This window comes from Lampetra fluviatilis, chromosome 2 (genome assembly GCF_964198595.1).
Source record: "Lampetra fluviatilis chromosome 2, kcLamFluv1.1, whole genome shotgun sequence".
In the NCBI taxonomy this organism is placed as follows: Eukaryota; Metazoa; Chordata; class Hyperoartia; order Petromyzontiformes; family Petromyzontidae; genus Lampetra; species Lampetra fluviatilis.
The window spans coordinates 33,425,762-33,451,913 of NC_136276.1; the positions used below are offsets into that span (position 1 = coordinate 33,425,762).

A 26,152-nucleotide genomic window follows, 5' to 3' on the forward strand; every position below is an offset into this window, starting at 1 on the left:
TCTTCCTTCCCTATCGACCTTTCCCTTCACTGCGTCTCGCCCTCTCCCCGTCTCGGTGCCGTTCTTGACCCCTCGCGCGACCCCTCTCTCTCACACCGCTGCCGACCGCCTCCCCTGCCGAGCGGCGGATGGCAGGAGGCTTTTGTTTTTTGCATACTAAACGCGATTTTGCCCCGTGGGCGAAGCTTGCATTAAACATAGAATCCGTCTTTTTTTCCAGCTCCAGTATAACCCCCTCACCTCCGCCGCGGGTGTTCGTTGTTCCGCTTGTGTGCGCGTGTGTCTGTGTGCGCGTGTGTCTGCACGTGTGTGTGTGTCTGCGCGTGTGTGCACGTGTGTGTCTGCGCGTGTGTGCGCGTGTGTGTGTGTCTGCGCGTGTGTGCGCGTGTGCACGTGTGTGTGTCTGCCCGGGTGTGCACGTGTGTGAGTGCGTGTGTGGGGAGCGGTAGCAACCAATGGGGCCATCCGAGTTCGGCTACCGACACCGGTGACTATTATCTGAACCGGTCCTGGGCCTCTTCTAGGTCGACTCAGCCTCAAATAAGTACCGGGTGCAATTTGTAAACATCGCGGCCGGGTCTGGTGCTGGCGACAATATCCCATTCATTTGCCTTGCTGGCCTTCACAGGCGCTCGCTAACAGCACTCTGCCTCAATGGTCTGTTAAAGGCTACACGGGTGATCTTTGTGTGATCGGAACCTTGGGGCTCGGGCAGCAGTGAGATGCGGCCCATCTCGCTGTTGCGAGATGTTAACTCCTTTGTCTGGTATGCAAGAGGTCGTGGATTCGAACCCGACCCTGACGCCTGCTGTATATTTGGAGTTTGCACGTGTCTCCCGCGGTGGTCGCGTGGATTTTTCTCCGGCTCCTCCGGGTTTTCCCTCCACGTTTAAGGATCAACATCACGAGTGTTTGGCTGCTATAAATTTCCCACGTGATAAGCCACTTCGTTGAGCTGTCATTCGTGGCCAGGTCGCTGCCCAAAAAGAGCCACATACCTCAGTCGAATAAATACACAAGTAGATAAATAAATAAATAACTCGGCGTTGAACACCAAGCGACGGTGTGTGCCGCTTGAGGCCAGGAGGAGAGATCGTGAGCAATCTCAATTCTAATTACAGGGGCCTTCGTTAATCCAGACAAAGCGAAGCATCATAATGGTAATTGATATTCGCTCGTCTCTCTCTCTCTCTCTGGACTCTGATTGATGGTTTGTATGTGGCTGAAGGTAGAGAAGCCTTTCCTCCGCCGCTTGTGTGGCTAATCGAATCCGTTTATTTATTTATATTTACTTATTAAGAATTACGTTCACGACAATAATTAACGCTGTAAACATAAAAGCTATTACGCATTTTAAATGAGTGCTTTGTAAAAAAGGTTTCCTGGGGCAATCGACGGAGCGCTGATTATATGATGTCATAATATTCAGGAAGTGTGTCTCTGTACGTGTGTGTTCTAAGCGTTATAGGTTGTAATGATGAGAAACACTTGAATGGGGTGCTTACGTTGAGTCAGCTGTAGTTAAGGAATGACTAAGCAGTCCTGGGCAGAAAAACAGATGTGTTCATGATGACAAAAGTTTAATTGCAGCAGAATCTTAGTGCAGGTCTGAAACAACACACGTTATGGTGTAAAAAGCAAACAGCCCTCTGTGCATTATGCAAAGAACCACCAGCAGGTCCTGAAAGAACTGCGCCGTGTTCCTGTTGTTTGAAAAATCACCGTCAAAAAATTATTTGAGCAAAGAGCAAAAAAACAATGTGAAAATGGCGGCGCAGTGCAGCGTCTTCATCATCGTCGCCATCGTCGCCATCGTCACCATCGTGGTGTCGACCGATCCATCGATCTGCCATCTGGCCGGGGAGACCTCGAGACGGCCACATTGGCAGCAGCAGGAGCAGCAGCGCCTTGCGTTGCGTACACGTAAAACACAATGGCCTCGCTTAATGTAATTACTTAAGCCTGTTGCACAATTACATTGAAAAGACCCTTGAGATCAATGCTAAGAAAACTGCTTAAGCTTCCCCCCCACCCCCCCTGCCTGCCCTGGGGTGCCTGGATGCGATTGTTCACGTCGCCGCTGCCTTGTTAGCCGAGCTTAGAGACGGCTGCTGCCGACGCACGGAAGGCCGCGCACACCAACGGGTGAAGCAATGCATCGATTCATTGATTTAACATCACGCCGAGAACTGAATGAAGCTGAATGGAGTTCAAAAGAGCTCGCAAACGAACACCTCGTGGAAGACCCAACGCAGAAGCTCCCTGGGTTTGATGTTCCACGAAGCTCACGGTCCACCCTAAACCACATCCACTGCACAAACCATGGCAGTCGATGCCGCATACCTGATGCACAAATGGAACATTAAAAACTCTGCAGTGGTGTGCGACTGTGGGTCATCCAGGACAGACCGTGAAACTTCTATAACGACGCAAATGCCCCGATTCACAAACACGAAGCAGACATCGCGGCGATCCACTCCGCTACTGCTCCTGACGCTGTCGTTTGGCTTGACCGCCGGTGGAACAAGGGGAATAAGTGACTTCAGCCTCGACTCTTTTTTTTTACGTTTTTATTCTGGCAAGCACGCAGCCCGGATACCACGTGCCGATGGTTTCTTAGGAGGGGGACAGAAACATCGGGGGGTCGGGGGGGGGCAGGAGGTTCAGCGCTTCAGAACCACACGAAGATGGAGTTTGGAAGGCTCGATGACCCAACATGTTGGGATCTTCTGTCGGGCTGGGAGGTAGTGAGAGCTTATATACAGGCTGCTTCAAAAAGATGTTAACACTTACATGGGACTCTCGTTTTTAATGGATAATGAACGGATAATACGCTGTAACGTGAACACAAATGTATGTTAATAGCTTCAAAAAGTCAAAGAGTCTCCACTTGTTCGCCATCATTGTCAACACGTGCCTGGACTCTTCTCCAGGTGGTCTCCAGAGCTCGGAGGTACACGTCTCGTGGTATTGTTGCAAATTCTCAGAAGTGTTCACATTCTTTTTGAAGCACCCCTGTATATATTGGGGGGGGGGGGGGGGGGGGTGGGAAGAGGAGGTGGGAAAGAGGTAACCAACATTCTAAGGGGAGACCGGCTGTGGGGGGAGGGGGGGGGGTGGTGCTAACCCTCGACGCTTGATAGACGACGATTCGCTGCGAACGCACCAGCGTGGCAGCGTGGCAACCACCTTTGCTCATCGTAAATGGCCGCCTGACGCCGTGGCCTCCTCGCCACCCCCCCCCCCCCCCCCCCGATTTGTCATTCTCACGCGCCCAGGACTACAACGACGAGATCCGCTTGGAGCAGCTGCGGGAGCTGACGTTCCTCAACGGCTCGGCCGAATCTCCGGCCACGCCGCCGAGGGTTCGGGGAGGCACTGCACCCAAGGGGGGCTGCGTCCACCCGGTGCCACCCGCCCTCCCGCCCGCGGCCAGGTCGGTCGGCCTCTCCTTCGGTCCTCCCCCCGCGTCCCTGCCGCCGGCGCGTGTCGCCGTCAATCGCTGCCGCCGCGTCCCCACGGCAACTTGATCGGTGGACCGGGTGTGTAGCTCTAAGCCCCGTTGCAAGGGTCTTGGAGTGGCCCGGGCGGCTGTCAGTTTTCGCCTGCAGGAGTAAATGTCATCGGTGAACTTGCCGACGTGGGAAACCGAGTCGATGAGCCTCGACGAGAGTTGAGCAGCTGATTATAATATTCATCGTAATAATACCGCGCTGTACACCTCGTTCGTATTTAGAAAGGTACATTCAGATGCAATGGATTTTAAGCACTTTCTGAAATCCTTATCCTAGTTTCTACAGAGGAGACGCTTTGACGTTTGATCTGTGACCAGTCACTCGCTCCCTTGCCGCTGTTGGCGCTAACTCTGAGCTGCGTCACCAGCGCTGTTTGTTTGCTGGCCGCTTGCCGTTCCGGGCCTTCGGGCTTGCGCTCAGCAACGGCGGTGTAAAAATAAACAAGACGAAAACGAACCACCCGTGTCACCGTCCCCTGCCCCACCCCCCAGGGGTCTCGGCAGTGCACCTCGCCTGCGGGCTGCCCTGGTGCCCAGGGGGGCGACGCTACCTGGGAAGGGGGCAGTGCTGCTCGCTCGCCCTGGCATTGGCCGGCCTCCCCACCACGGCCGCCCCGCGCCCCGCGTGCCTCCACCCCCGCCGCTGCCGCCCAGAGCTGCCGCAGCAGCGCCGGACCCCTACGCGGAATACGTGAGTTTGACCCCTGACCCCTACGTAGAATACGTAACTTCGATCCGTGACCACTACGCGGAACGCGTGAGTTATACTCCGAGCCCCTAACCCCGATGCACCTCCGAGCACAGTTCAAAGGAAGTTCAACGTACATGACCCCTATGCAGAACCTCTGTTGAGCAGGGCAATGGAAGAAAGAAAATACTCCGACCTAGAGTGTGGTGAGGGAGTCAGTGGGCGAGTGTGTGAGTTGTTGTTGTGATCTGCAGTGTGGTGAGTGACCTGCAGTATGTTGTTTTAATAATACCGTTTTTTGGGGTAAGATTGCATAAATATAAAAAAATGTGTCGTTAAACCCGCCACCACCCAACACAGCCAACTAGTAAGGTTTGTCACGTAAACAGAACGTGCCAATTCGTTACACATCGATGTGTTGGAGAGCAAATCCACAACATTTAAATTCTGAGTTTGTTATATGTTGAACTTCGTTTGCACCATGCATCGCCATCCATGCTAATCGGAGGTGTGGTGAGTGAGTAGTTGAGTGAGTAGATTGTTATTATCACCTGCGGTGTGGTGAGTGGGTGAGTGAGTGGAATCTGTGAGTGACGCTTATGGGAACAGTAACAATGCCGGTAGCGATTTGAAACAGATTTAAGGAGGTGACTGACCGCCCAAGTGGAATACGAAGTCAGTCTCAAAACCCCTGAGCTAAGGGCCCCCGTGTCTCTGAGACTGCAACCCTGAATTGTCGCACCAGAGATGGGCAAAAATGCATTCGAATTACAAATTACTGGAGGAAAAATATAACAAGCTCCGGGTTGCCAATTAACACTGCCTCGTATCATGTGGGTACAAATGACCGATCACTTAATGGCGCACCATTTAAATAGCCCAATTACAAATTGCAAACCTAATGAAATGACGAACATATATATATCCAAATTACTTGTAATTTGGATATATATTTTTTCGTCGGATGGGACGCAGTCATCTGGCTGTGGTTACGCAAAAATGTCGACCCTACCGGCCACGCATGAGGGCCCTTGCGACACCTCCGCTGTCTGGGATGAGACGACGCTTTCAAGCGTGTGGCGAGCTCACGTCGATGGGGCGGTGGCCGCTCTGTGGGTATAGAGCGCACGTGCGTGTGTGTGTCTTGTGTGTAGTGTAGCGGTTAGATGGTATATATATATATTTATATAGCGCGTGTTTGTGTGTGTGTCTTGTGTGTAGTGTAGCAGTTAGTGTAGCGGTTAGTGGGTATAGATGTCGCGTGCGAGTGTCTGTGTCAGTTTGTGTGTGTGTGTCTTGTGTGTAGTGTAGTGGTTAGCGCCCTGCACTATGAATCCTCGGCTAGCCGAGTTTGATTCCCGCTCATGGTTGCCAACACCAGTGACGGTTATCCGAACTGGTCCTGGGCCTCCCCTAGGTCGGCTCAGCCTACAGAATGGGGTGGGGCTAACTTTGTCTTTGTGTACGCACCAGCTTTGAATAATTTAAGATTTGCTCACCCGGCATAACAACAAACCCGGCACGTGCCAATTAGGACACTCCTGGTCTGCATGGGCTCTTACCGGGTCAAACATTAAGGTCACGTGCGTACCTTACAGACGTGCTGGTTGAGATGTGACGGCTGGTTATGTGACCCCCCCGCCCCCCCTTACCTATGAAACGTGGGCATTCGTGGGGGGCCGCGTGCAACCCGCAATGGCGGGCTTAATATTCCTACGTTTAGCACTTATCACAAGGTAATTACCGATCGCTTAATTGAGGCACGTTAATTCACGGCCCCCGTGTGCCATCTGTCTATTTAGACAGCATTTTACGCGATCGTGCGCGTAAAAAAAAAAAAATCTCATTCAACGAGGGCCGGAGCCTTGGGATTGCACCTCGGATGTTTGTTCATCGTCGTAATTCCGCATGCGGCTTTCATACGGAGGTAGAGGCGCAGCCCTGCAATTGCTCGCTCGTGCCACTGCTTTCGGAAGGGCAATCTTCACCCGTAGGCCAACGGTGGCTAGGAGATGTTAACTATCTTATTGGTTATTTCGGTAAAGTCACGTAGAATGGAAAAAATAAAATAATAAAAATAAAACATAATAAGGTCTGTCGAGAAGACAGAGTCTCTTGTCTTCTCGACAGACCTATTCTCCACCTGAGGACGGCTGCTTGCGTTGTGGCCGAAAAGTCGTGAGAATTATTTAATTATGTTTTATTTTTATTATTTTATTATTTCCATTCTACGTGAATTTTCCTGAAAGAACCAAGAAGATGAATCCCTGCTGTCACGAAAGCTTTAAATCGAGATGTTAACTACTTCGCCTGGTATGCAGGAGGCCCAGGGTTCGATCCCGACCCTGATGCCCGTTGCATATTTGAAGTTTGCACGCTCTCCCCATGGTCGTGCGGATTTTTCTTCGGGTCCTCCGATTTTTCCCTCCACATTTAGAAATCAACATTTAGAGAAATTGGCTGCTCTAAATTTGCACGTGACAAGCCACTTGGTTGAGCAATCATTTGTGGGCAGGTCGCTTCTGAAAAATAGCTAAATAGCTCAGTAGGCCTTACCTGGTAAAATAATATGAAATTGTTTAGTTTATGTGCAACCATAAAGTAGCAGGTAATGGCAGGAGGTGTGTCTACGCAGCGCTCACACCCGAGGCGATTGCGTCACTCCAGAATCAGAATCTTTATTTATCCTCGAGAAATCCGATGAGCTGTGAAGCTCTTTTTCACTCATATCCGTGACGGGCTTCCTCTCTCTGCCAACTAACCATGACGTTGACCGGTCCAGCACGGCAGCCATCATCCGTGGTCACTCGAAAGAGATGGAGAAAATGTAACAACATTGACAGTTTCACCGGTGGGGGGGGGTGGGGGGGGGCTTTATTTGTGGATGCATACGCACATCGCCGCGTGTCGCCGGATGAATTCCGGTGGCGCCGTTACCGAGTGACTGTTTCGTCGGCGCAGTTTTCCGGAGCTGCTGTTTGCGCCGGGGACAGGGCCGGTGTTAGCACCACGTGGGTTCGCACCCAGCTCTCCCTCCCTCCCTCCCTCTCGCTCGAGCCACGCGGGGCGTCGTTTTATAATCTATATTATTTTTGTCTCCGCAAAAATTTGCATCCGTTAATTAGGGTCCTGTGTAATCAGTCTGTTTCAGCGCGGCGGCTGAAAGGCAGCGAACCAAAAGGCTCCACTTTTTAAAGTAAAAACCACGAATCCACTCGCCGTTTTAATTAATTTGTGGCTTATCAGAATGTCTACTTTGCATATGCTAATTACGTTTTTTTTCCCTGCTCAAATTTATAATGGTAGTGGAGTAATAGATGAATTAAGGCTTTTAGTGTTGGGATAAAACATCACCTCAACTCATGATCAAAACCTTTCATCTCACCTGCATGCAGAACCAGGCCGAACGGATGACGATCAAACGTAAAATGTCACGCCTGCGGCCTCGCTGATCGCTTGATTTTTTGTTGGAGACATTGAAGCTGCCCCAATAGCGCCACTGGACTTGCCATCCAGAGGTCGGCAGTTAAACTCCATTTCCTTGAAGCACGACAAGCACCTTGCAAATGTAGATAATCATTTATTTTTCCCGGGCTCTATCTACCCAGCAATGTACATTGGGTGCGCCGCATTTAGCTGGTCGTGTGGAAGAGAGGAGGTCAAATTGCCTCTTTGTGGACACTCTATCGAGAGTTCCTTCGAGCGGACGCCTCTTCTGCCAGCGGGTATCGTGAGCAGGCGATTGCAGGGCTGCGCCTTTATCTGTTACCGTCACACGTTGCTCCCCAGGCATACAGCGATGGCTACGAAGCTTCCTACGAGGACTCGGCGTTCGACGGATACGAGAGCGACTACGCAAGCGGGAGCCAGAGGTGCGTGCGCTCGCTCGCTTTGCGTCTGCGTCGCGCGCCGAGCGAGAGATATATGGTGGTGGGCGCTGGGGGAGGAGGAGTGGAGCACGGTAGTGCGGGGTGAGCCAGAGCCCTTGCTCACTGGCGGCTGTAGGTGGCTGGCTGGAGAGCGGCTGGCTGTAGGCACGAGCAAATCGAGCGTAGGGGGGGAGCCCTTAGGAGATACAAACAAAATTGGGGTGCGTCACTCATCAGCTCAGTCAATTACTGATCAACATAACGAGCTAAGAGCTCTCCGACGTTTCAGTTCCTGAAGAAGCGTGTGTCGCGAAACGCCGGGCGTCATACTGAACGTCCCACGTGACAACCTCAAGGCACAAACCGTCAAACCCCCCGCCGAAGTTGCGACGAGCTAATCGCCACCGAAACAGCCAATTAAATATCTCTCTCGTATCTATACCTTGCCTGCACCTTTCCTCTCATCTCACTGCATAATCTGCAGCTGTCATCCTCGTCTCTTCTGCTATCTCAAAATAATTTTACAAACTGAAATGAACGGGGGGGGGCCTCCAAAATGAAACTACCGCTAAGAGGCACCCTCCCCCACCAAATCGGCAGCACCACCGCTGCTCTCGCGCGCATCATCCCTCCGCCTCACCCTCCTCCGCCGCCCGCTCGGTGTTTTCACGCACAATTTCACCCGGTCACCATTTGACCCGGGTCACCCCCCCCCCCCCCCGTGTCACGGTGTCGCCGTGAGCTACCGTGGGGGGGGGGGGGTAAGGGGTTTGTCCCCCTCCTCCGCTTCGGCAGCGACTCGCTCGGGGGGGGGGGGGCGTTTGGGATGCGGCTTGCGCAGGCGAGGCGCGACGGACGGAATGGAAAATGTCACGTAGCAGAGAATCCCCCTCGAGAGAAGCCTCCCTCCCCTCCCCACCCCTCCTCCCCTTCCCTCTCCTCATCCCTTCCACCCTCCCCTCCCTCCCCGCGCGTGCGAGATCCCAGGCCTTTAATCACGCACCCTGCGGTGAGCACCGGAGCTGAGCTGCGGAAAACCGCTGGCACGTGTTGCCATTGAGCCATTTGCGCAGCGTGCAGGCGGTGCAACTGCACGAGGTCTCATTGGCCGCGCGGGTTTGGGCGGCCAATGCTCCAGGCTACGAATACTGGCGTGGTGAGATCTGGACATGGGGGAAGGTGGGGTGTGGGCGGGGGGCGGGGGAGACCCCGCCGTTCACATTTCATTGCTCACTCCAGGGCCCGTGCCAGCAACCCATGCGAGCGTGCCCATGAGACACGGCGTTGTTGCAACCCCTGCTGCTGCTGCTAGTAGGGGGTGGGGGGTAGGCCCCAGGCCCTCTCGGTGAGTTTCATGGCGTTCGGCCTGCTGCAGGTGATCAAATTCTGCCGCTACGCTTGACCGACGATTTCAATACGACTGCAAGCGCAGGTCGAGTGATTACATTGACAGACTGCTCCGTGGAGATGTGGGGCGGCGACTGCCTGCCTGTGTCGTCCTGTTTGTCACTACGCTGGATGAAGGCCCAACCCCCCCCCCCCCATCCTTGTGTTGGTCATGAGGTATTTTTTTTTACCATACTTCCCCACGCTGGTCATGACTTAGCCACCTCGTGCTTAAAGAATTTGCTTCACGGAAGTGGTGAAATCCGTGGGGCTCCGCGGGGGGGGGGGGGGGGGGCAAGGAGAAATCACCCCCTCCCCTCACCCCATTCGAGACCCCGACAAACTGCATGGCCCTACATTGATTCCGCGTGGATTTTTCTCCGGATCCTCCGGTTTTTCGCTCCACATTTAGAAGCATGCCTTTCGAGTACAGTATTTGGCCGCTATAAATCTCCGCATGGCGACAAGCCACTTCGTTGAGCTGTCATTTGTGACAGCCAGGTTGCTTCTGAAAAATAGCTGTACAGCTCAGTGGGCCTTACCTGGTAAAATAAAAAAGAAATGTTTAAAATTTGTTGAACTTCTTCTTTATGTAGGCAACCGTGCTAAGTGGGGGTGCGGCGGAGGGACAACAAACCAACCACGAAATTTCGTTCTCAAGAAACGAGTTTTTAATCTAGATTTCAAAGTGCATAGCTCCCTAATATCGGAAGGAAGAGCGTTCCAGACGACCGCAGAAGCGCATCTGAAAGCGTTCGATGCGGTGGCCGTCTTTGACGGTTATCCAAAAGCCGCCGCTTCTGCTGCTGCGAGGATGGCCGGAGTTGGCGTGATGGTTTACGTTCCTTGACGAGATCGGCAAGGATGAGACAGCAAGAGGAACGTGCGTTGCCTGTTAACGTACCGTATGTTGAACTTCTTTCGCACCGTACGTAGCCAACCGTGGCAATCGGGAGGTGCGGGGTAAGGGCAACAAACTAGACGCAAAAAGCAGTTCCAATTTCAATTTAAAGCTTTCGTGACTGCAGGGATTCATCTTCTTGGTTCTTTCGGTAAAGTCACGTAGAATGGAAATAATAACATAAATCATAATAAAATAATTCTCACGACGTTTCGGCCACAACGCAAGCAGCCATCCTCAGGTGAAGAACAGGTCTGTCGGGAAGAGTCTGTCGGTAAAAGTCTGTCTTCCCGACAGACCTGTTCTTCACCTGAGGACGGCTGCTTGCGTTGTGGCCGAAACGTCGTGAGAATTATTTTATTATGTTTTATTTTTATTATTTTATTATTTCCATTCTACGTGACTTTACCGAAAGAACCAAGAAGCAGTTCCAATAGTGAATCCGCTTGTGCTCTCTCGCAGCGCCCTGGACTACTACGAGTACGAGACGTGCACCAGGGAGGAGGCCTACCACACGTACGGTACGTCCGCGACGAGCTCACCCCACGTGTCCCCACCGGGGGGTAGCTGCCGTCGGCTCTCACGCACGTGGCTGGGCGCGGTACGAGGGGCCCCCACGGTAATCGTCAAGGAGAGGCCGCAACGGGGCGTAATGCGTTCAGTTTGAGCACGCAGATTTTATTTTTTTACGGGACAATTTATTTCGGTCCAGGTCCACGACCCACGAATGTTGAGTTTTTCTTTTGTTTTTTTTTACGCGGCCAGGAATCGTGCAACGTCGCCTCAACGTTGGCATGTGGTGGACATCGTTGGCCCAACGTTGGTTCAACGTGACGACCCAACGTTCCATATTTACTGGGCGTTTTGCAGACAGCCGTTTGCCGAGTCTGGCATGAATTTTGTACCCAATGCGGCTCAATTGAACCCCCCCTGTCCCGTGCTCCAACATGGCCTACGTGGTGAAACTCAAACCCATTCACCCCTGGAAGCCTGACTCGGCGAGAGAACGTAAGGCCACGAGTAGAGGAAATGACGCAATCGGCGATGGAACCCTTTAACCTGTTCATGCTAACGACTCCCTGCCACCAGTTCAAATTCAGACTCAGGAGCTTCTCCTCTGCCTCTGACTGACTGCCTCTCTCTCCGTGAAATAAATGTGCCCACTGTTTTTGCACCGCGTCTTGGGTTGCGATCAAACTAAGACGGTATATAAATTAAAATTGTACTGTGTATTGTCAGTGAGTCTACGGGCATCCTTGTGAGTATTGTATTCTCTCGGATGACGTGGGTCTCTGTCACTGAATCGCTATGCGAGTCTCTGGGTCTCTCTGAAAGTCTATGGATTTCTGATAAAGCTATAGATGTCTATGTATGTATATATATACATCTTTGTATAAGTCTATGGGACTCTACGTGAGTCGATTAATCTCTGTTTAAGCATGTGCCGCTCAACGTGCTGCTATGGACCTCTGTGTAAGTCTACGGGTTCTCTGTGGATCTCTGCGTCAAACCCTACGGGTCGCCGCTCCGCACGGCACTTCCGCGACGCGAGAGCCATTTCGACGCTGCTGAGAATGCACGCATCGTGATTGCGATGGCGTGCCCGTGTCTCTGTTCAAAGACGAGGAAGACTGGAGGGAGACGGGCAACCACATGAAGGCCCCGGCTGTGCGGACACCTAAGGGGGCCTACCGGGAGCACCCCTACAGTCGCTACTGATGATGGCACGGCGTGCCTCGCCGCCGCCGCCGCCGCCGCCACCGCTGACCACAGCGCTAAATCTCAGAAACGTAAAGGGGCCACAGGAAATCCTTCACAGGTTTAATCTCTTTGTGTTCGACGCCGCAATCTTAATTTCCTCGAATCTCTGCGATCATAAACAGATTTGCGAACGAGCGGTGGATCGATACGCGTCGGTGCTCGCTGACGTGGCTGGCCGTTGCCACGTCCTGATTTAGGCGGTACAGGTAATTGATTAACGATCCTCTACCGGGGAAGAGGGGTGGAGAGATAACACTACGTTTACGTGATACGGACCGTCGGTTGAGTTGTATTTGCATTTGAAGTTGTAATATGAAAAGTAGGTTTAAATTATTTTTAAATTATTATAAGAAGTGCAGTTTCACTTGGTTTGTAAAATAAAAAAACAATAATGTAAATTTTATTTACTTAATGTGCATATTCATCTTCTGTTTTTTATTTATAGTAATAATAAAAATGTATTAACTTACCAATGGAAAGCATTAAATTAAGTCTCTCTCTCTCTGTACCAAGTCTAATGTTAAGATGTTTCAAAAAATCATGCTGAAGTGATTTTTTTTGTATAAATCTCATAAAATAAACCGTGTAACACTGCATCATACTAATCGACCAAGCTGACCTGCTTTGGGAAGGCTTCCTGAAGCCTTAAATGATTTAACCCGAGTGTGACTTCGTAAAAAAAGGAAAGAAAATCAATGTAAATGGCAATAATCTTTGTGTAAATCTGATGAAAAAAAATAAAGACCCCTTGAACTCTATAAAACAGTGTAAAAGCTCATAAATGAATTTAACCATAAATCAAAACACAAATATTTTATATTTATTTAAAATGTTTCCTTAAGTGTAATGTGTTAATGTTATATATGATAAAAAAAAGTTTTATTTTTCCCTTCCCTGTTTAAATGTTGATTAACTTTTAAAAATGAATAAAATGTGACCCGGTCACATGGCTATTACTGTAAACCTGCTTATTTTAAACGGACTAAAATTTTGGTTTAAAAAATCTAGAATTATCATTTTAAATCGCAAACAAAAAAAAGCCATTATAAATGTGCCTAAGTTGAATATTTAAATTCCATTCTCTATCCATATGTACATTATAGCATGACAACAACAAATACGTTTTATACCGTTCTGAATTGTTACAAAAATAACGTACATGTGAAAAAAAAAATCAAACCCGACTAACTCCACCAATAAAATAACCAGGTTTAGAGTAACATATATTTAAAATATACTTAACGGCTCTTGTGCGAAGTGCTTCCCTCCTTCTGCGAATGTGTTCTGTGTATGATTTGTAGCAGCGAGACGATGGGTCTCTATTGGCTAGCGCTAACGAGCCGAGCTCGCACACAGCGGCTCGCGTGTACGGCCGACAGCTGTGAAGGACAATCAGTCGTCGTTTTTAAGGCCCTGGCAAAAAAAAAAGCTCGAGGTAATTCTGCAGTTAATCCACGGCCACGACCCCTTTCCCCTCCAGGTAATCGTAAAACTCCACTCACCCCAAACATTACCCTTGTCACTTAATTTGGCGAAATTCCAGCCGTGGGAATTAAAGCATCGCGGTTCGAATGTCGTGCGACAAACCTCGCTGTCATGTTGTCGGAGCGAGTGGCAAGTGGCTTGCCCCCTGCTCGGTGTGAACCCAGGAGTCACTTGGAAGGGATGTCAGAGGTAGCTCTGTGGTGTCCACTTCCGTGCGCCCTTCTCAGAGGTAGTTCTGTGGTGTCTACTTCCGTGGGGCGTTCTCGCATACGTAGGGGGCTCTACTGCTCTGCTGAGAGCTGTGAATGAATGCTTCTTCACGTGAAGCGACGCCTAACGTACAATCGACCAGGCTAAATTTGGGGGGGCGGGGGGAAGGGGGAAATGTCAACAAGTCACGCGTAAATTAATGGACAAAACCAGAAAAATATAAGATATTTAACATAAACCAGTACTGTAAATCGTGCACATAATTGATTTAGCATTCGAGCGGTGCCCTGTGTGGGCTGTTGGGACGACCGTGCAGCTACGCACAAAAGACATTTGTGAATAAATAGTGTAAACCCTAACCTACAACAAATTATATTTTCGGACCGTACAAAAAATATTGCTTGTATAATGGCTTTATAATAAAACATTAAAATGATAAATGCTGTTTTAAACGTAACGTGAATATCACCACGGATCGTTAAATGACCAAACTCATTGTTCTTAAACTCTCGCTGCTCCCTCACCTAAAACGATCGCACTTAAAATAAATTTGCGCAAATGATCCAACGATAAACCGCCGACCCAACATTTGTAATAAAGCCAGAATCATAACGCGTTACTAACTCCGCATTCCCTTCATCACGTTTCACAGTGTACACACGACTTCCATTTACAATTCCACTCCACGTGCCCTGCGCATTATCCAGCATAACAAAAGCTACGATATAGGTTACAGATGTGACATATACTTAATCAAATACCCCAAAATTTTAAGTAAATTATTTTTGTAATTATCAGCTGGGACACCTTCCCCATCTCATGCCGTGACCTTTGCGTGCGTTATATATTTTTCATGATACACTTTTTTCGTTGGGTTAGATCACGTAAATATTAATTGTGTCGTTAAACTCACCACCACCCGACACGGCCAATGAGTAAGGTTTGTCACGTGAACAAAACGTGTCAATTGGTTACTACTTCAGCACACCGGTGTGTTGGAGAATAAACCCACAACAATTAAAGTTCGACTACTTAGCGACATTTCGCTGGCGATTATACATATTTTTTCGTTCACTTCGGCCGCGAATTATTAATACACTAATTTTGTTAAAATTACATTTTACAAAAAATCATAGCCTTTTAATTTCTAAACAACGCCGGCCTGACCTAACAGAGGGCCCAACTGTGTCTCTCCGCAGATGACCCGTGGGTCGCCGCCAACCACAGGGGCACGACGTGCTCGCCCTGTCAGCCGCTCGACTGGTGAGTGATCGCGATCCGGAATTTTGCCGCTTGTGCAAGGCCCCCACCACCGCCCCCCCCCTATTTTTTTGGGATGGTGAGGGGTGGGGGGGACACCCCCAGGCCACCTCCAGGCCACTGATCGCTGGCACATGGGCCACACGTTAAGGGGGGTATGGTGCCCGTGGCAATCCGGCCACTCTGTGCCAGTGTGGTGAGGGCATTTAACCAGCGGTGGATTGTTCATGGCAGATGTTCATGGCAATGTAGAATAGTCAGGCACTATGACGTGACAGAACGAGTCCGTGACATACGGAGGCATGGCTGTTACGGGTTTTTGCATGCGATCGAGCGTAGATTTGGAATCGCTATTCTCTCGATTCCTGGTCCGTAACTCCTTATTAGGGCAAGCACATGCCCAGGGGATAACCTTATTTGGGCATGGCACACCTACTTTATATTATAATTTCGGCCTCCCGTGTGTCACTGACTCATTCTATTTCTTTACAGCACCCACAAGAAAGGCCGTTGTGTTAGTTCTAACGGTCGCCAATGAGTAATGGGTGGGATGTGTTTGCAGCCACGGGGGACCCTGTATACGAAAGCAAAAGACGAGACAGTGGAGAAACAAGGATGGGCTGTGGAGCCGAGTGGACGAGCACGCTCCGAAGGTATGGAGGTCAGGGTTGAATCAGAGCACAACATGGGGCCGGCACAAATCGCCTTTGGTGCCCTCCCTTCGCTTGGTCTATAGTCTGTACAAAGACATCATCTAGATCGGCTCGAGACTCCCGTAAATCATGTGAATTGGCTGTGGCCACCCCCATTTTGAATCCCTTCCCCTCTCCCCACCCCCCGTGAAAACAGACGCTTCCCCGTGCAGCTCACCTCTCTGCTCGCTGCTTGTTTGTTGAACTTCTTTTGTACCGTACGTAGCCAACCGTGCTAATCGGAGGTGCGGGGGAAGGACCACTAACTAAACACCAACAAAGTATTGCTCAATAAATTAGTTTTCAATCGAGATTTAAAAGTGCATAGCTCCAGTGGCTTCCTAATATTGGAAGGAACGGCGTTCCTTGTATCCCCCTCTCATCATCACCGCCCTCTCATATCCGACATCACGGATGTCTGGCCGGAGAGAGTTCCAGACTGGGGACAGATAAGGAGAAAAAAGCAACTTCCTTTTTACGGAATGTTAACTGGGGTCTTAAAGAGAAAGCCTGAGTTCCCCCCGTATCTCATTCTCTCGTCGCATCCACACCATCTCCCGTATCCCCTTCCAGCGCGCGTTCTCTTTCCCCTCTCAACCCCCGTCGCCCCCCCCCCAACTCTGCCCTCTGCGGTGCTCCTCGATGCGTTCTTGCGTTGCTATCCGCTGCGACGTTTCGACTGGCGACCGATAGGCAAACGTACGTACGTGCACACGGATGTTGAACTTCTTTCGCACCCTTACATAAGCGAACCGTGCCGATCCGAGGCACGTGTCACTCTGCGCGCGCGTGCTTCAAACGCCGTAACTTCTGCGGAGGGGGCTCATTGCCCGCGTTCCCGATGCGGTGTCGTTTTTAACAAACCCAGCTGTGCTGCAGCTTCGAGTCAATTAACTTCGCCCGGTGCTGCTTGCAATCATTAGCGCCCGTGTTGCAGCTGCTTTGCCAATGTTGGAGAGCGCCGTGTGAATTCTCTGGGGACGATGTAAACGTTGTAAACAGGCGAGCGAGCGAGAGCGCGTTTCGCGTGCCGGTTGCGCGCGCGCGTGAACACGCGGGTGTTTGTGCGCGCGCGTGAACACGCGGGTGTTTGTGCGCGCGCGTGAACACGCGGGTGTTTGTGCGCGCGCGTGAACACGCGGGTGTTTGTGCGCGCGCGTGAACACGCGGGTGTTTGTGCGCGCGCGTGAACACGCGGGTGTTTGTGCGCGCGCGTGAACACGCGGGTGTTTGTGCGCGCGCGTGAACACGCGGGTGTTTGTGCGCGCGCGTGAACACGCCAGCGCGTGGCCATTGCTCCGCTCGCAAATTCTTACCATGGTGACGCCGCTGGCGGTGGCGGCGATGTCGAAACCAACGATTGCAACGTCCAATTCGGTGTAAGTAAAAAAAAAAGCGGCACTTTTTTTTCTGAATAATATGACCGTAGCCTTGAGCCAGCATCTGCCATCGACTTGCCTAATCATTGGTGGAGCTCCAAAGCGGCGGAGTCCGCTCTCAAATTACCACAATGCACCTCTTCAGGAACTGCTGATGGATTTTCCTACGGCACAGAGGCGGCATGCTGTTAACACGTTCTTGCGCGTAATTCGTGTCTCTGTTTGCAGAGTATCGCTCGGCCGTGAGCCTGCGGGAATATGCCCGAGAAACTTTCGACTCTGTCCAACGTTTGTTGACGTTGGCCCAAACGCTTACATATTTACCAGGTGCATCCCTCTGTAGCCATCTCCACATTCGTCTTCCCTCTCCGTACCCCACCCCTGCCCCTCTCCTCGCCAAACCCCTCCACCTAATTTCCATTCCCTCTAATTATCACGGTTGGCTACGTACGTTGCGAAAGAACGGGGCCCCCACCCTGCAACTTGCAGACGTCTCAGAACGGGAAAGGGTTTAATAACACGGCGAGGCTGGCAGCGGACAGAGAGAGGTCGAGCGAGGCCCGACATGCCACAGACCCTCTGAGAGAGAGAGGACAGCACTACCCAGTGAACATGGAACGTTGGGCCAATGATGGTCCAACCACACGGCAACGTTGAGCGAACGTCGCATGGTTACTGGGTGCCTCGCGTGCACGTGGAACATTGGGCCCATGTTTGGCCAACGTTAGTTCAATGACATGCCAGCGATGGCCCAACATTCCCACGTTCACTTGGTTCCCAGTAAACACGCAACGCTGGCCCAACGGTGCAACGATGTTAGTCTTTGATTGGCATGTCACGTGAAGTGGGCCAAAGTGTGGGCATTTCCCACCTCTTCCAAGACATTTGACCAGCGTGGAAGAATTGGCCAAATACTCTCTCTCTCTCTCTCGAGCTCTGTCGAGTGGAGGTTCTTCCGCCAGCGGTAGCGTGAGCTCGTAAATTGCAGGACTGCGCCTTTGCCACCTTAAAGGTGTGGCAGTGCTGGTTGAGATGTGAGTGTGAGAGCCACAGTCTGGGATCCCTTGTGACAGGATCAGCCAGGCTTGGCTCACGTGGGCTCATTAAAAGCACCGCGCCAACACCAGTTCCACTGCTCATTGATATATGAAGCGTCAGCTGTAACTAGGGGTGCAGCCAGGAAATACAACTCTTATGACCTAGGTTATCGTGAGTGTGCAGTGTGTGTGTGTGTACACTTATGAACAGCTCCGGTTTGGCAGCGTAGGTCTGACTTCGAATCAGTTGAGCGGCATTTTCTTTTCATCAGCTGCGTAACACTGTGGAAGTTACCTGGTCTATCTTTCCATCCGAAGCTCGAGGTCTTCTCGGTCACAGTTGTGCCCTCCCTTCTCAATCATTGCGAAATGTGGAACCCTTTAAAGGAACATCTACGCCGGTTTAAACGATTCAGGCTGGTCTGCCTACGATCCATCCTGGGTTTAACCAGACTGTGTTACAGTAAGCTCTTCCGACAGGTGAGGCTGCGTTGGCTGGGTCGGCTGGGTCATGTAGCCCGCATGCCCAGCCACTGCATGTCCAAGTAGATTCTGTTTGACTGGATAGAGGGGGTTCATTGGGTGCAGCACGGGATAGAGAAGAGATGGACTCATGAGGACCAGGAGGATGTAGAGCTGAGTTCGAAATAAGTTAAAAATACATTTTATATATATACCAGCGGTGTCAAGATCGGCCTCTGTGGATAAGGCACGTGAAGGACGCTACTGGGCAGTTGGAGGCAGTCGCCCTCCAACAACAACGGAGAGTGGAGGAGCGACGCTCACAACAACGAGCGGAGAGCGGGGAGGATAATACGCAGCAAGTTGGCAAAGTGTGGAGCACAGTTGATGCATCTGCCAGTCATCTCAGTCAGTCAACCGATGGCACCTGAGTTTGTTCCGTGGCCTCCTGCCAGCGATCCTTCGACACCTTACGTGGCCTCAAGGTGCACCTAGCCTGGCACAATGGCGGTTGTTGTTGGCTGTGGGTGCACCGTCCGTATGAATGTATGTGCGTTTGCGAACGTGTGAATGTGTCGTGCCGACCAGGGGTGCAAACTGTTGTGGGAGGCTCTTAAGAAATATTTGTTAATATCGTGCGGGTGTCTGGTGTCTGGACACCCGCAGTGCAGCTGGCTGGAGCAGAACCCGGCCACCGAGGTGGGGGTGAGGGGGCGGGGGCAACAGCCCCCCCCCCTCCTCCCCCGGTGTTGGGAGCCAACGCTGTGAAGTGCTAATTACGACTTCTCACTGAGTCGATGGAGAGAGAGATGTCGTGGTCGTAAGTGAGAACGGTGCTGGGTGTCCCTCGTCCTGTAATTGCAGAATGTTGCCCTCACGCCCGTGCCAGTCTCTAACCTTCACCGTTCAATTAACATTCTTCCCCAACCAATTTGCACGACCCGCTAATCTTATTCCTCGAGTAAATTGCGTGGGCGTGGGCGCGGGGAGATGATAGAGAGGTGTGTGTGTGTATATGGATATGTGCGGGGAGCGGTAATGTAGCGCTTAGCATGCTGCGCTACGAACCTGGTGAGCCGGGTTCCCGCTCACGGTCAACACCGGTGACGATTATCTGAACCGGTCCTGGGCCTCCCCTAGGTCGACTCAGCCTCAAATGAGTACCTAGTGCGATGTGTAAACATCGCCACTGGGGAGACAAAGGCGGCCAGGCGTGGTGCTGTTGGCCACCCACCCCCTCGTGTGCCGTGCCGGCCTTTATAGGTGCTCGCTAACGGCACTTGCACCTACAGTCTGTTAAGACTGTCCAGGGGATCTTTGTCTTTGTATCTTTAGTATATGTGCGGGGAGTGGTCGTGTAGTTGTCGGCGCGCTGCGCTGCAAACCCGGCGACCCGAGTTCGATTCCCACTCACGGCCACCAACACCAGGTGACGATTATCTGAACCCGTCCCGGGCCTTCTCTAGGTCGACTCGGCCTCAAATGAGTACCTGCTGCGGTGTGTAAAATCATCGCCACTGGGGAGACAAAGGCGGCCGGGCGTGGTGCTACAGGCCACCCGCCCGCTCGTGTGCCATTGCGGCCTTCATCGGTGCTGCTCGCTAACCGCACTTGCCTCAACGGTCTATGGAGGCTACACGGGTGATCTTTGCCTTTGTGTACGTGTGAGCGTGCGTTAAACATTGTCCGCTTCCCTGATTGCCGGCACTTTTCAACTTGTGGGCGGTGTAGATGTCACCTGTTTCACTTGGGAGGGGGAAGGAGGGGAGCATTTGTCAGTCACGAGTGAGGCGAGCTTCACGTTGTGGCCGGGTGGTTTATGAAGGAGTGGAGCGCGGCCGTCGTGAAATGTTCATAAAAGTACAAATACATTGGGAGCCATCCTTTTTGTGTTGTAATTGGACGAGTAGAGGCCATAATGGCGTAATGTATTCAGGTTAACAACAGCATTTATATATATATATATTTTTTACGTGCGCGGTTTATCGTCTGCCATTTGAGAGGCGTTGACATTTGATTTAAGCGGTGTGAACCCGATGAGATATGAAGGCCATTTTTTTTGTAACGGTGGTTCAGCCCCCCCCCCACCCCCCAAATGCAAGCTGGAGTCGGCAGCGACAGAAAATAACAACGGATAAATGAAACAATCGCACGTACGAACTCCGAACAAAACAAAGGGAACATCCGATAAAAAAAATAACAATCGTGAAAATTACACAAAAGGAGGGATAAGTAGTGCACATCCGATAAGCACGCTTGGCTACGTACAGTGCGAAAGACGTTCAACAAACGCACAGCACACACAAGTGGCAATTGCAAAATTCACAATTGCAAGGCGTAGCCAATTACCGAGCCTTTCTCCCGGTCGTACCTGATGCTCAAACGAGCCTCTGCTCAACGCAACGGGATGTGTGGCTCCCACAGGTCTTGTGGGCGATGGGGTGGGTAGGTGGTTAAGTCTCTACAGCAGGGCTTATTCCCTCCCTTAGATCCCATTTGGCCAGCTTCATCGTTCATTCACACACAGCTCCCCCCCCCCCCCCGCAATTCCGTGAGTAAAATCTCTCGAATCGCGACCCGGCAAGACGGCGGCAGTCAGCGAAACCCGGTGGACTCGAGCGGTCCGTGAACCCGTGGCGTCTAATTTTTGCTAAGGCGACGCACACGTTTCTTGTGCCATCTTCAACTCCCCGGTGTTACAAGCCCAGTTGAAGTCTGTTTTGGGGGAAATCACTTCTGTGTGTGTATTTATTAATGCGCGTGTGTGTTTCTTAATGTGTGTGTGTGTATTAATGTGTGTTTATTAACGTGTGTCAATATTAATGTGTGTGTGTGTGTGTGTTTATTAATGTGCGTGTGTTTATTAATCTGTATGTGTTTATTAATGTGTGTGTGTTTATTCATGCGGGCGTTTTGTGCTTTCAATAGTCAGGCTGGTTCGCCAGATTGTGAGACGCAATTTTTTGTGTGACTCCCTCTTCTCAGAAGGAAATGTTGGCGTGAGAGCCTGTCAATCCGGTACGTGCGTTTGTGATGAAGCTGCCGTGGAAGATCTAGAAATCGTCTGTACGTACGCACGTGGAACTTCTTTCGCACCGTACGTAGCCAACCGTACTAATCGGAGGTGCGATGTCAAGGACAACAAACTAAAAACAATACAAGTGATTCTCATGACATTAGACATTAAAAGGCTTGGATTGTGCCCGTTGCGTCGATCGTTCTGCAGCCCTCCGGCATTGTGACACGGCCTTCAAATTGTATTGTGTAGTATGAGTCGATGTGTGAGTCTGTGGGTCTCTATGGCAATCGGTGGGTCTCTGTGTGAGTTTGCTTATAACTACGGTGAAGCGTGCTATCCATCACTCGATCACTCGCCACTTGACGTGCTTTTGCAGGAGGTACAAATGGAATCCATCGAGCGACCCCAGATGCCATCGAACGGCATTTGTCCAACTCGACGTGCAAGTCATCAACTCGGTCCGTTGCCGTTCAAATGGCAGTACCAGAAGATGACTGTCCCCCCCCCTCCACCCCCTCCCACGAGAGGCGAATCTCAGCAAAAGCCACAATGCGTGACAATACAATCTGCTTTTATCTATCCTGAATTCTGCTATGGCTGGCTACCACACCCGTCGGGCTTAATCGCACGCGAATCTTCACCGCAAACATCTTTCGAGTTGACTGGAAACATTGTGACACGATCCGTGCCGGTTTGTGCACTTCAGGTGGCAACCGTGGCGGGGCAGGTGGAGTGGCACAGAGAGACGCTTGCTATACAAGTTTCTTTAAAAGCCTTTTCCAAGTGCTATCTATCCCCCCCCCCCAGCAGTTGTGTTCACGGGGGACGGTGGTCGACTGTTTGTCCTCTGTTACAAAGAAATGTCAGATAAACAACGTCAAAATACTGCATATTTATTTTTGTCTTCTTCTGTAACTTTTCCTCCCACCCCCCTCCCCCCCTCCCATGTCGCACTCCTTGTGTTTCCCGAGGCAGTCGAATGCTTTTAAAGTGCAATCTCAAGGCAGCACGTGCGTGTGTGTGTGTATTTCTGTCGTTGTTTTTATTTTCTCGGTTGTATATATTTCATTATTATTTGCAACTCCCACGGTACCCCCCCCCCCCCCCACCTTCGGGCAATGGGGATGTGGATTAATGTGGCCCGCGGTTGGTAACAGAGCCCCCGACCTCCCCATGCCCCTCTTCCCCACCTGCCCTCGGTGTCGAGGGTGAGTCGGTCGCCACGGCTACTGCACCCACAAGGCCACCCCCCACAGCCTTTGGGTTGCCACGTCCCACGAGGTCCGAAGCTTGCGATCCATGTCCACGGTGCAGGGCCCTCTTCGCAGTACGGGCATCACATTTGTTGCTACGTTTGATTAGTCATGTTAATGTGGCCCGCGGTTGGTATATATGTATAACTAATATTTAATAGATCTCGATTTAAAGCTTTCGTGACTGCAGGGATTCATCTTCTTGGTTCTTTCGGTAAAGTCACGTAGAAGGGAAATAAAAAAAAAATAAACATAATAAAATAATTCTCACGACGTTTCGGCCACAACGCAAGCAGCCGTCCTCAGGTGAAGACCAGGTCTGTCGGGGAGACAGCGTCTACGTGACTTTACCGAAAGAACCAAGAAGATTTAATACATCCTCGTGTTATAGAGCGGCACATTTTATTCAATGTATTCATTCTCATTACAGCTTGGCGATTGTCCATGGATCTGTCCACACGGTGATGAATTTTCATTTGCGCGCTTCTGCCCGAGAATGGAGGCGATGCCGAACGGCGGTGAGAATCCGTTGCGGGAAAAAAACCCAAACCCTTCACCGAAACTAATCCTCTTGCAAGCAGTGACGGCGCTCAGAGGTCATTTGCGCTGCTGTTAACTCAGTAAACATTCAACGTTGGGCCAACGTTCCATTTTAGCTGGTAAGCCCTGCGATCGCGGTTATTGATGATTGGGTTGAGACCACCAACTCGCACCTCTTGACTCAGTTTAATCACGGACGGCTTAAACCTGGATTCAAACCCAGGGACTCAGTAGTGCAGGTGACCGTGCCTGCTGGACACCTCTACCCGTGGTGTTGAGTAGGCGGAACACGCTATCACATTTGTACGTATGCATTTTGAACTTCTTTCGCACCATATGTAGCCAATCGTGTTAAGCGGAGGTGTGGGGGAAACAGTGGGCCCAAAACGCCAACGGGCCAGCAACAAGCGACACTCTTTGGTGGTTCTTTCGGTAAAGTCACGTAGGTATAAAATAAAATAGATCACGACGTTTCGGGCACAAAACAAGCGTCCGTCATCAGGTGGGAGATGGATTCCTGCAGTCACGAAAGCTTCAAATCATTATTGAAGGCGTGAAGGCATTGCTTGATGCAGAAAGAGAAGCGTTGCGACCTACCAATGTTGGCTGGTGGAGGCAGCGTGGATGTCTCTAGTAGACCGAGTCCTCAAAACGGGTGGGAGGAATCGATTATTGAATTCTAGATTTGAAGCTTTCGTGACTGCAAGGATTCATACTCTTAGGTTTGTTCGGTAAAGTCACGTAGGTAAAAAATGAAAAAAATAATAGAAATAATAACAGAAATAACATTTTTAATAATAATAGAATTGCTTTATTTCTATTGTTATTATTCCTATTATTTATTATTTATTTGATCGATTATTGAAGTTCGGCAACCGTGGTAATAGCTGTACCAAGGGTGACAAGGAGGTGATTGACCGCCAGTCGGCGAGTGACAGGAGTGTACACGTGGGGGGGGGGGGGGTCCTTTGTCAATCCAGACCTTGACATGGTGGAAGTAACGGAGGAGTGAAGTTCACGGCAACAGTCTCCGTGCCCGTAGCTATCGCAGAAGTGATAAGAAGGCGGCTTGACCGTCAGTGAAAGCGAGTGGCTGGAGTGAGCCGGTGAGTGCTGGAAGTAACTTTGAACTGCTTTTGTTTTTGTCTCTTGTAGGTGTGTGGAGATGGATTCCCTTGAAGTGCCTCTACCTTCATTGAGTGTGTACACCCTCGTCATTTCTTTAGAACTGCTTTTTTTGTGTGTGTCGGTGTGTTGTCCTTCCCCCCGCAACTTCAATCAGCACGGTTGGCTACGCACGGTTGCGAAAAGAAGTGCAATGTACGTGCGCTCGAATGTACTCCCTTAATAACAACAATAAAGCTGCTTGCGGAAACTCACGATGGCACGCTGCCTGATCTGTAGCAGAGCGTTCATCACACGCTGTGTACACGCACACACACACAGGCATTATCTATACATGTGTAGAGAAGTTCCGACGGACGTACTCGTAGACGGTGCTAAGTTAAGGGCTTCCGCCAGGGTTTATTAAAGCTGTTACAATATTACACAGCAGGGTACACAACTCCCAGGGGCTAGGGGTGGTCCTACTCTGAGTGCGGCTCCCTGCCAGCTAGCTCCGGTCTCTCTCTCTCTCTCGTGTCGGATCGTGGACTCTGCCGACTCCACCGAGCGGAGAGAGAAGCACTTCTACGGCTACCACCGGCTTCTCCCCAGACTCACCACTCGATCCCTCTCTCTACCCCTGGTTCCCTCTTCACCCTGCTTGCTCTACCCGTTCCCACGGTGACCCCGCTTACGTCACGGGGTATCCCCTAAGTACCCCAGGAGACGTGACGTCATCACACTGAACGGCACACCTGACGTCACGTCCCCATTTTACTCCTCTACACATGCATCGACATTAGATATCCGTGCGGAGCGGTGACGCAGCGGGAAGCACTCGGCACCGTTAACCCGGCAAGCACGAGTTCGACTCCTGGCGAGTGATATCTGAACAGGTTCTGAACCACCACCGCTCCCTTCACCGACCCTCCCCGACCAGCGTGGTGAAGTATGTCCAAACAAACCGCATGAGCGACACGGGGTTTTTATATTTTTATGGCCACACCACCCCCGACTTTGCCATTCCGGCCCCAATAGGTGCAATGAACATCTGTGAAAGAGAGCTCTTGAGCACATCGGGATTCATCCAGGATAGATACATATCCTGTTTCTGAGGTGCTCGCTAACACCACTTGGCCCAACACCCTTAATAAAGGCTACAGGGTTAATCGTTTTTTTTAATGTGTGTGCGTGTTAACGAATGTGAACGGGTACATGGCCATTTACACGGCGTTTTTCATCTCAACAATGAAGGCACTAAACACCACCGTGCCTTCATTTGCGTTTGACCCGTCCCGGTCTATTTCTGCCTTCGCATGAAGCTGCGCAATTACTCCGGCGAAAGGAGGCAACTCTGCTGCCTGCCCCGCGTCCCTGTGATGCATCAGCGCGTGGTGCGAATCTTTGCCACTTGGGTTGCCCGCTGTGGTCGAAGGGGGTGGGAGGGGGAGGGTGGCTTGAGTACGTAGCGGTGCAGGAGAAAAACAAACCCTGCGATCCACCTCTCCGTGACCCTGCATTTTGAGAGCGCTCATTCCGCCCGCTCGGCTTCGTTCGGGCTTGCCAGCCGAGCGGAGCCGCCGCTTGTCCCA

At 51.0% G+C, this 26,152-nt stretch overlaps 1 protein-coding gene across 9 annotated transcripts in view; it reads left to right on the plus strand.

The window, feature by feature from the left end:
- LOC144946002 (KH domain-containing, RNA-binding, signal transduction-associated protein 2-like) overlaps positions 1 to 24,835 on the plus strand; it is a 59,174-nt gene extending 34,339 nt beyond the window's left edge. Inside the window, exons 6-13 of one of the 9 annotated variants that reach the window (XM_078874745.1) lie at positions 3,279 to 3,436; positions 4,007 to 4,205; positions 7,992 to 8,074; positions 10,821 to 10,879; positions 11,980 to 12,177; positions 13,421 to 15,077; positions 15,637 to 15,727; positions 23,347 to 24,835. In XM_078874745.1, coding sequence (XP_078730871.1) covers positions 3,279 to 3,436; positions 4,007 to 4,205; positions 7,992 to 8,074; positions 10,821 to 10,879; positions 11,980 to 12,077 — 597 coding nt within the window. In that variant the 3' untranslated portion in view covers positions 12,078 to 12,177; positions 13,421 to 15,077; positions 15,637 to 15,727; positions 23,347 to 24,835. Of the gene's footprint in view, positions 1 to 3,278; positions 3,437 to 4,006; positions 4,206 to 7,991; positions 8,075 to 10,820; positions 10,880 to 11,979; positions 12,178 to 13,420; positions 15,078 to 15,636; positions 23,144 to 23,346 lie in introns of those variants that run through there. The other 8 variants (XM_078874766.1, XM_078874752.1, XM_078874772.1 and 5 more) reach the window with 8 other exon arrangements.
- The last annotated feature ends 1,317 nt before the right edge of the window (positions 24,836 to 26,152 follow it).